Source organism: Prunus persica, chromosome G5 (assembly GCF_000346465.2).
Source record: "Prunus persica cultivar Lovell chromosome G5, Prunus_persica_NCBIv2, whole genome shotgun sequence".
NCBI classification, from domain to species: Eukaryota; Viridiplantae; Streptophyta; class Magnoliopsida; order Rosales; family Rosaceae; genus Prunus; species Prunus persica.
Genome location: NC_034013.1, coordinates 1,360,953 through 1,371,129, shown reverse-complemented (window position 1 = coordinate 1,371,129; position 10,177 = coordinate 1,360,953). Strand labels below are relative to the sequence as shown.

Here is a 10,177-nt window from a genome sequence, read left to right as displayed (position 1 = left end):
ATCGAGGGATTCATTGACATAGTCCACCGTGTTGGGTCGATTTTTCCCAGATTTACAAGAATATATGAAAGCAATCCAAATGAACCAAATTCAGAGGATTGTAAACAACTGGAAGCACTTATAACTAGCAAGACACAAAATGAAACGAAAAAAAGAAAAGGAAAAAAAAAAGGAGAGAAGTAAAGCAAATCTAAAAGCGCTTGTTTGGGAGTGCTTCTGGATAGACTAAAAGCGTTTTTTGACAACTAAAACCCCTTCTGACCAGCGTTTCAAAAAGTTTAGAAGCGCTTCTGGGTCATAAAAGTGCTTTCTGGAGAGGAAAACCAATAAACCGCAATGAAAAACTTGAGGAGCTGATGGACAAAATAACAATAATAATAATAATAATAATACTAATCAAACAACCCCTTAAATTATACCCCAAAATTAATCCTGAGAAATAAAATGTTGATTTAAAAAATCCGCAACTAAAAGAAGATTAGACGATTACCTGGGGTCAGTGAAGCTCTGAGGCTTATAAGAAGCAGAATTGAAATTAGAACATGAGAAGAACTAGGAGAGTGAACGGCACACGGGACAGAGAAGGTTGGCAGAGGTGGAGAATAGGAGGGAAAGGCTAACGTTCTGAAAACTGAAAACCTGGGTAGTGGCTGGAGTGAGCTGAGAGGATTTAGGCTTAGAGTACACAAACACCTAGATTTTGTTTTTAAAGAAGTTAGCCTATAGGCTATAGCCCACCCAGTCTTGTGATTTCCGTCCCAGACAGAGAAGTCAGTGAACACTCAACAGGGAGAGGAACCAAGAAAAACAAACCCTCCTATGTTTGCACATCAAAAGTAAATACAAAATAGAAACTTAAACAAGCACACAAGTGAACAATGCAGACACGAGAGAGCCTGAGACTGGTTTCTACACCAATGATCCATAACCCAACAAATATTAAGATGATAAATTTGGGTACTTGAAAATTGATGGGGAGAATCAGAAAATGGAAGAATCAAATCAAATCAAATCAAATCAATAGACCCAGTACATAAAATGCAACCAAATCATTGCATCTATTCAATACCAAAACAAAGACCATATGCTGGAATAAACACAGAAACAAAATACATTTATTTACCTTTTCCGTTTGGAGTGATCGATGGTGGAGGATGTTGGGAATCGGGGCATCGGAGAATGGGAATGATGAGAGAGAGTTGGTCTCGATTTGTGCTCGCTCTGCGATTCTGCGAATGGGTTGGCGAAGAGAGCTGGAGGTCGTGGACTCTGGAGGCGTCGGCCGGGAGAAAGAGAGACCAGGCGAGCGACTGAGAGACAGGGGGAAAGACGTATTTATCCTTGCTGGGGCAATTACTGTTTGTGAAAATTCCAAACACACTAACACGCACATCACTTTCAAAGAAAGTGATTTTCCCCTAAATAATCAAATGCCAAAATGGTACGAAAAGCCGGTCAGTCATAGCGGCACCACATATTGAAACCAGTTGGTCACAACACTCTCTTCTTCTGCTATTGGGCTCCACAAAGATGAATTGCAGCTGTCAGAATTTTCAAGTCTCCACCTTTACCTTGTGTCTCTCTAAATTGGACTACAAGCTCTGCTTTCTTCAAGTCTCCACCTTTACCTTGGCCATACGTTCTTTGATTCTTTTCCTTCAAGTCTCCACCTTTACCTTGCGGTATTTGACAGCTCATCGTTGTATTAATATTAATTACAAGTAGGTAGCTGGTCCTCAAGAATACCACGCCCAACAAACCCTTCCAAATATGCGGGTTTGTGTTCCTAAGGCCTGGAACTTGTAGCTGCACTCTCCACAAGTCTACACAAGTCAAGCTAATATTTCCTGCTTTCACACTTCCAACACTCTTATTGTTTACACACACAAGCTAACAGAGGAACCGTCTCCAAAAGTTCCTTTCTTTTTCTATGTAAATTCCTTTCTCCACAATGCTAACGTTCAGTAACCAAACAGAGGTATTTATGTCTCAAAGAAAAGCACTTGCTTATTAGCTATGGAAATTGAGAGAGCAACAACTGGTTTCCTGGTTTGCAAATACTCGTCGTGGAGATCAGTCTTCTTCTGAGCCATATTTAACACCTACTAGTAATCTTTACAAACCCTCCTTGAGTTTCAGGGATGAGGGCTACTTCCAAATCAACAGAGTGGATATTTTTAGCCACTAGCCTTGGCCTAGAGATCTTGTCAGCTGCTTGTGATCAGGCTTCCTCCCCAAGAACACCCCACTATGCACTATTTGGGATGCTGTTCGCTATTGCAGCTGTGCTCATTTCCATCTGGGAGCTAATTTACAGAGGTAAAAAGGAAAGAGTTGTGTTGAGGAGATGGGGAATGCTCTGGTGGTTTTATCATACACCACCTCCTCGACATACGCCTTTTGGTACGCTTCCTGACATTTATGGACTAGTTGCTGGCATCTCACAGTGCATTTGCTCTATAGTTCAGTATGTTTACTGCCTTCGGCATGCTAATAGTCCTTTCAAAGCATCCCTTTTGCCTGCCATATTTCTTATGTGTTTAGGTGGTTCAAAACTATGTAATAACCGAATGAACGCGAATACCACTGATAACAAGGACTCGTGCGAAAATTCTTCAAGGTAAGCACGAATTAAACTGCTCATCGGCTGCTTAATTAATTTGCATAATCTTTTTGCAGCTTTTTAGTCTTATTTATTTAGTTTTCAAAGGAGACGAGATGGAAATTTTAAGAAATAATTAAGGGGGATTTTAATGGATATCATATCACATGGGAATTCTACTTTATTTCAATCAGCACAAAATGTAAAGACTAAAGTGCGAGGGGATGGAGAGAGAGAGTGGCTAATTAAGCTAGCTCTCTATCTCTAATAAACAAGATTGCTTTCTTTTCTCTGTTTGCTTTTTCATCTGTATGCATGGCTTCCATTCCACTGATAGAAAATATTCTCTCAATCTGTTGGTTTGTAGCACGGAAGAAACTTCGTGGCATGCAATCAAGGTAGATCTACCATTTCTTTATGATCAGGAGGTAGAGGTACCAATTTAATTATGATTTAAAGTAAATTATTTCCAAAACATACATACATATATATATATATATATATACGTTGAAAGATTAATTTAAAAGTTGTCATTTATATATATATCATGGGAATAACTGAACAAAATAAAGGAAATTATATTTCCATCTTTCTCTGGATAGTAAAGTGAAATTTATCCTTTTATTTATTTATCGTATTTGTATGTATATCTTTTGTTTTGGGAGGACATGATGTATCCAAAAGGCTTAAGTTATGAAGTCCCATATGTATCACAGAATGTCAATTTGGAGCTCATTTTGGGAAGGCCACATTAGGGGTGGGCATTGGGACCGGAAAACCGGAACACCGAACCGAACCGGTGAAAAAAAACCGGAAAAAAAATCGGTTGACCAAAAAAGTCAACAAACCGGACCGGAACCGGACCGAACCGGTTCCAACCGGTTCCGGTTCCGGTTTTACATCTCTCCGCACCGGACCGGACCGAACCAGACCGGACATATATTTTATATTTATATTTTTACAAAATTTTAAAATCTAATGCCATATTTTAACTTTTATAATCACTAATTTTCCAAGTTCAACTTCAAAAAATTTCTAAATGTATGAATTGGATTATTTGTTCATTTTTAAGCTAAAAAAATAAGTTATTTATTATAATTTTTTAAAAAAAAAAATTAAAAAAAATTATTTTTTAAAAAAAAAATTAAAAAAATAATAAATTAATAATCCGGTTCAAAACCGGAACCGGTCAGAACCGGACCGGAACCGGTTAGAACCGAACCGGCCGGTTTTTGAAATTTTTTTTGCCTAAACCGGACCGGTTAAATAATACCGGTTTCGGTTCCGGTTTGAGGTGAGAACCGGACCGAACCGGACCGCGCCCACCCCTAGGCCACATTGGGATTGAATACAATAAAGAAAAATTAGGTATTAGACATAATGACTAATTAGGATTTGAGACAGAGTATTTTTGTTTGGGTTTTAATATCTATGAATGAAATTTTGTTTTGAATTAGGCTAAAGAGGAGGCCCATATGTGAAATTTTTTTATATATTAAAAAAAAAACCATTGACTGTTAATATAAATATTGCGTAACTGACAAAATACCACAAAAATAAGATTGGTGATGTGGTTTGTGAACAAGGCTTTCCTCCTTTGAGGGTCAAGGTTTAAGTCTTTTCATGCACACTAAATTTCTTACGTTTTTAGGTTGAATGCAACATAGAGCAGCATTGGCTGCAAGAGCAGCGGCGGCAACCGCAGGAGCAGCAGCAGCTGCTGGAGATGTGGCTGCAGGAGCAGCATGAGCAGTATGAGCAGTATGAGCAACAGAAGGAGCGGCGGCGGCTAGAGCTGCAGCGGCTGCAGGAGCAGCAGGAGCGGCTGCAGGAGCTGCAGCGGCGGCTGGAGCTGGAGCAGGAGCAAGAGCAGCAGAAGTTCCTGCGACATCGGCGAGTAGTGAAGGCGGATTGATGGAGGTGGACATGCCTCCAAGAAAAGCGAACTCAAACTTGTGTATGATTTTGTCTCTTACTAACTCACTATATTTCTAAAAATATAATGCTATGAATGCTCTAAAAACTACTATTGGATGACAATTGGATGAATGAAATGTTGTAGGATCTTCTCTATTTATAGGCAACAAGGCCTTTGTTCAGAAAATATGTGATTGAAAAATATCAACAAATGTGTCTTTTCATGTTGCAACCATAAGCTAAGAAGTGCAGTGTTTCATTTATTATGAAACAATGCAACTTAAGCCAAGAAATGCAATGTTTCAATTTCTATGAAACAATGCAACTTTTCATATATGAAACAATGCAACTTAAGCCAAGATGCAATGTTTTAATTTCTATGAAACAATCCAACTTTTCATATATGAAACAATGCAACTTATCACATAAAGTATTATCATTTTACAAACAAAATAAATAATACTTTATTTTCCTCGGTTAAGAACATGACTATTCCCAATGGATACATACCAATTCGTAAAAGTCATGTACTTAAAGTCACGAGTCCCACAATTTAATTTTCATTCAATTATTAAAAAATTAAATATAAATATTATAATTTTCTAACAGCATGACTTCGAAGTAGTGGCATCTACTTCCTATTATTAATTGAATCTATTAATTACTTTTAATTCATTATTATATTATGTCTCTGAATGGAATAAATCGAATAAATCGAAACAAAAAATTCAACTTAGTTTCTTACTGATTAATGTGAGTTGTACAAGTTCTTTTGTCATGTCCTGTTTGTCCACACCCATGGCAATGACGTTTACTCTTATTCATTGCTTTCTTTTTTGCTCCCTTCAATCTTTTACCGCAGCCCTTCGCCCTTACTTGAAGAGGGTCATTCAAATGTGGTGAACTAGTTGCATTTTCATTATTGCCTCCACATATATTGTTTCTACTACGCACCACAAAATTTATCTTTTCTCGCATACCTTCAAAACTTTCTAGTAGAACTTTACTTGCCTCTTGAGATACCAAGCACCATCAATAAGCTCAAAAGCAATTTTAGACAATCTTGTTTGCCTCATTAATAATGAATTATCACCACTTTCAGTAGTAATTTGCCTTCCACCCTCTTCCACAACTATATCAGATTTTGCGGCTCTTGTCCACCTCTTTAATATATATTTATTTGACAAATACTCAATTTGTCTCATTTTCATGTATGCCAACACATGCCTGCATAAGATTCCTTTAAATTCAAATTTCTTACATATACATGAAGCATAGTCTACAACTTTGTCAACCATGACTTCTTGCACCTTCAACTTGAAGCTACCATCTTTTTTCCTCTCCATTACCTTATAAAAGCATAAATTGTCATCCTCTCTTGCAAGTTGAAGTACACATGCCAAACATTTCCACAACTCTTTTTGAAACTTGTAGAAAATTTTACGAGTATAAATGGCAGCCATTTTGCTTCTCCATTATCAATGGAGATTTCAACATACGCTGCTCATTGATATCAACATGATCAGCAATTATCTCTTCATGACGTTGCTGGGCAAGCGCTCTATTAAACCGTAGTATGAAATCCATTAAAGAATTTCTTTTTGAAATATAGAGCTTGAAAAATGCATGAACACCCTCTACTCGTTGGCTACTTGACATACTTGCTGAAAAAATCTTTCACATATGTTGGCACCCATCTTGAACGTATTTATAGATTGAAGATAGCCACTCATCATCATTTAGTTTACCTTTGTGGACCACATCCATCCACTTTGACTCAAATTCTTCCTTTGTCTCTGATTCCCACAACCAAAAAGAATAGTTTGACTACCATACCATATCGATTAGTATTGTAAGTGGTATCAAATACAACCACATCACCATAAAACTTATAAGCTCTTCTAGATGTTGGATCAGCCCAAAAACAATGTTTAAGCCTATCATCATCGTCAGCCTCTATCATGAAAAAGAAAGATTCATTTTTTGCTTGCTCACCAATAAAATGCTCACTCAACATCTGTGCATCATGCCCCTTCATCTTTCTCTGCAATTGTCTTTTGTAGTTATATAAATCTTTCTTTGTATATCCAATGTTTTGCATCCCTCCTGCTTGCACTTCCAGAAGACTAAATTGTTGATGTGTTGGGATATTAACATCACCAAATTGTTGATTTGTTCCTTCTCTTACCTTCAAAAACACAATCTTAGCCTTACACCCACTTCGTACTACACCTCGCCGCCTTTCACTTCCATTAGAAACTTCTTTGGAATATACTCCCTCTTTGTAGCACGCATATTCTTTTCTCAAGATCTCATTAGAAGTTTTACTCCTTTGCTGACAATAACTTCGAACACTAAATCCCCGCTTGTTTTGCATAGTTGTTATAGAAGTTATAGGCATCCTCAAGTGATTCAAACTCTTGACCAATTTTTGGTACATGCTAATCTTCTACTTGAGCATTGAAAAATAAATCTGAATTATTTTCATTAGTATCTTCCATAAATTCATATGTCCCGAGTCCTTCTTGTGGGCTTCCCCATCTCTAAAGTTTCATCTATTAAAGCAAAAAATAACAAAAATATTGGTCAATGGGACATTGGTAAACAATAGCAAAGAATACTGTAGCAATGCTTAAAACCAAAAGCCAAACTCGTAATTGCATATGAAACCTGAATTAAATAAACTTTCAACCAGAAAACGAAATAGAATAACTTAGTCAAAACCATACAAAAACAAAGACCAATTAGTAGCCATATCCATATAACCCATACATCAATGCTTTCTGTTTTTCCGATTCCAACCTTCGTGATTTCCAACGACACCCAAATCTAAACAATCCCATGCCATAAGAAAATCAGAAAACTTTGCATAAGCAAAATGGAAAATACCCATATATCATTAAGCAAAAAAAAAGAAGAAATAAAAATATTCTAACCTGGAGGAGCAGCTCTGATATTGCCAAGGATGAGAGCACACGGAAGATAAGGTGTTGAAAAGAAGAAATAAAAATATTATAACCCAGAGGAGCAACTGTGATATTGCCAGGGATGAAAGCACATAGAAGAGAAGGTGTTGTGGTGAAAGAAAGAAACAGAGGTTAGTAGATTGAAGGTGTAAGCGCGGGAAATTATGGCGCTTGCCAAAGGACTAAAAAGCTCTGATAGAAATAGAAGTTCTCAATGATGTTTTAAATCTACAGCGTACAAGGAATCTAATGGTCACAAATAGAAGTCTGCATCCACTCCGCACACTTGGACTTCACAATAGAAAAAGTCATAATATACGATATTATAATGTAAATATCATGGCAGGAAGAGATTTATTCTCTCTTTAGTGGGCACATGGGTAAAGCTGAGTCCAGCTCCCCTTATAATAGTTTTAAAAGGATACATATTCCATTTGTGGGGAGCCATATATATCTAGGATTTTATAACTGGCTTGGTGCGGTTCATGTTATTGACTCAGAGTATTTGTAGACCCAAACATGGTTTGCCAAATTATCACACGATGGATTTTATTGGATAATTTGATAACATCATAACATGGCAATGAGATACGATATTTTATTGTGAAATAACAAAAGGTGGAAAAAGGAGATTCTTATCTCTTTCGTTAGTCTGCGTCTCAGGGAAGACGATGGGGGCGCACACAGCCCGTGTCCTTGCCGCCTGCGTATGAGCCTGGCGGCGGCGTGCGTCGTATGAGCCGATGTGGATTGCGAGAGCGTTGGAGCCCATAGAGTGACGCCCCCACTTCTGATGGTGACAACGGCGAAGTCGTGCATGTATACATAGTGGCAAGTTCTCTGGCGTGCCATAGTTTAAGCGGTGATGGAGGTACCTCACTACCCCTACTGGCTCAAGTGACTTCGCCATGGAGATGTGGTAACGAAAAATGCAAGTCAACGAGCTCGGATGTCAGCCGCTAGGAGTTTTTCAGGGGCAACTCTCCACAGCTCCATCCCTAGTGTAGCACGACCACTCCCCAGAGCCGATCTAAGTTTCGCCTGCTGTTCTTAATTTTTAGAGGAGAGACACATGGGTGTCTTGAGCACACTTCGCCTAGGGGCTGGGCCGATGAATATGGCTCAGTATGATAAAGGAAAACGAGACATTTTGTCTGCGTTTCCCATAGACGGCGCCAACTGTTAACGGGTGATTTAGCACGGATCCTAGAGGATATATGGACAATCACACACATTACACAGATTTAGAGTGGTTCACCCATAAATAGGGCTATATCTACTGTAGAGCTTGGTATTTATATTTCACTATAAAGGACTATTACAATATACATGGAGAGCCTACTAGAGGTCTCTCTATAATGAGTGGAAAGTTATAAGGGGTAAGTTATAAGGGGTTCACTTTATAGCCATCAGATCAATCCAAGGGCTGGGGAGAATTGAGATAAAGTTTCACAATTGGGTAGGTGAGGAACCCAAATCCGAATTGAATATCCAGCACGTCCAAAAAGAAGAAGAAGAGGGAAACACGTCCGAAAAAGAAGAAGAAGAGGCAAGTTCAAAGTTTGAACAGAAAGAACTCATCTCTCTAAAACCCAGAGGTCTGAGATACCCAATGAAGGCAACGGCTAACGACAGTTGAAGGCAACGATTCGCCACTCCGTTCTCCAAACCCTGAAAAAGTATTTATTTGGAGTAGAAGGGGAAAAGGTGTGGATTCCAAATCAGTGAAGGGGCGAAGCAGTGGAAGGGGAAGGGGAGAAGCTGTATTCGTTGGAAGTGGTAGGTTCCATTTGTGGAGCAAAGAAACAGAAAGACCCCACACAGACACCTTGCAATAACCAGCATTTGGTGAGTAATTTATGAAATTTGAGTTTAGGGTTAGAGTAATGGTTTTCCCCAATTTGTGCCATAAATTTTGTTGGATTTGGCATCTCTTCGTTGTGCTTCAGTTGCATGTTAATTTTTGCTTAGGTATATGTTAAAAAAAGAATGAAAATCAAGTCAATAACAAGTGAATAACATGTCAATAATGATAGGAATAAGATAATGGTGTTGAATTGGAGGAGGCCCTCAAAACCTTCCACATTTGAAGCAGTGCATAGTGCAGATTAAGAAGAGGCGGTAGAATATATATATATATATATATATTTTATGAAGTAAATATGATTTCCTTTGTTACTAAATTTGCCTGAGAAACATTTGAACAGATAATAATAAACTCATGAATAGAACTGCAAAGCATTTGATGAGTAATGTAAGGAATTTGAGTTTAGGGTTAGAGTAATGGTTTTCCCCAATTTGTACCATCAATGTTGTTGGATTTGGCATCTCTTATTTGTGCTTCAATTGCATGTTAATTTTTTCTTGGGTATATGTTAAAAAATGAATGAAAATAAAGTCAATCACATGTCAATAACATCTGAATAACATGTCAATAACATGTTAGTAATGATATGAATAAGATAATGGTGTTAAATTGGAGGAGGCGCTCAAAACCTTCCACATTTGAAGCAGTGCAGAGTGAAGAGTACCTCTCTGGCACTAGAATTTATATATTTTGTGAAATAAATATTATTTCATTTGTTACTAAATTTGCCTATGAGAAATGAGAACAGATAATAATAAACTCATGAATAAAAGTGCAAAGCATTTGAAATGAAGGTTGATCTATGACGATTGTGGGTGACTGAAG

The 10,177-nt window shown here is 37.8% G+C and overlaps 2 protein-coding genes across 4 annotated transcripts in view; one reads left to right on the top strand and one right to left on the bottom strand.

Moving 5' to 3' along the window:
- Positions 1-1,373, bottom strand: part of LOC18777546 (plastidial lipoyltransferase 2) — a 7,055-nt gene extending 5,682 nt beyond the window's left edge. The window contains exon 1 of the mRNA XM_020564915.1: positions 1,124-1,373. The gene's annotated coding sequence lies outside the window, so the exon portion shown is untranslated. The remainder of the gene's footprint in view (positions 1-1,123) is intronic.
- LOC18777463 (protein DDB_G0276689) lies at positions 1,736-4,675 on the top strand. Of its 3 annotated transcripts, none has more exons than XM_020564918.1 (3): positions 1,736-2,620; positions 2,970-3,036; positions 4,254-4,675. In XM_020564918.1, exons 1-3 carry the CDS (start codon positions 2,142-2,144, stop codon positions 4,515-4,517), a joined length of 810 nt encoding a protein of 269 aa, XP_020420507.1. In that variant the 5' UTR covers positions 1,736-2,141; the 3' UTR covers positions 4,518-4,675. The 3 variants fall into 3 exon arrangements, with proteins under 3 accessions (XP_020420507.1, XP_020420508.1, XP_007210737.2); XM_020564919.1 differs by having other exon boundaries at positions 1,737-2,620; positions 2,970-3,030; XM_007210675.2 differs by having other exon boundaries at positions 1,738-2,620; positions 2,970-3,000.

Excerpts from the sequence above, each read along its gene's own strand:
- LOC18777463 (XM_020564918.1), top strand. The coding sequence starts at position 2,142 with ATGAGGGCTACTTCCAAATCAACAGAGTGGATATTTTTAGCCACTAGC. Across the intron at positions 2,621-2,969 it reads TCGTGCGAAAATTCTTCAAG|CACGGAAGAAACTTCGTGGC; the intron begins GTAAGCACGAAT and ends GTTGGTTTGTAG. Across the intron at positions 3,037-4,253 it reads TTTATGATCAGGAGGTAGAG|GTTGAATGCAACATAGAGCA; the intron begins GTACCAATTTAA and ends TTACGTTTTTAG.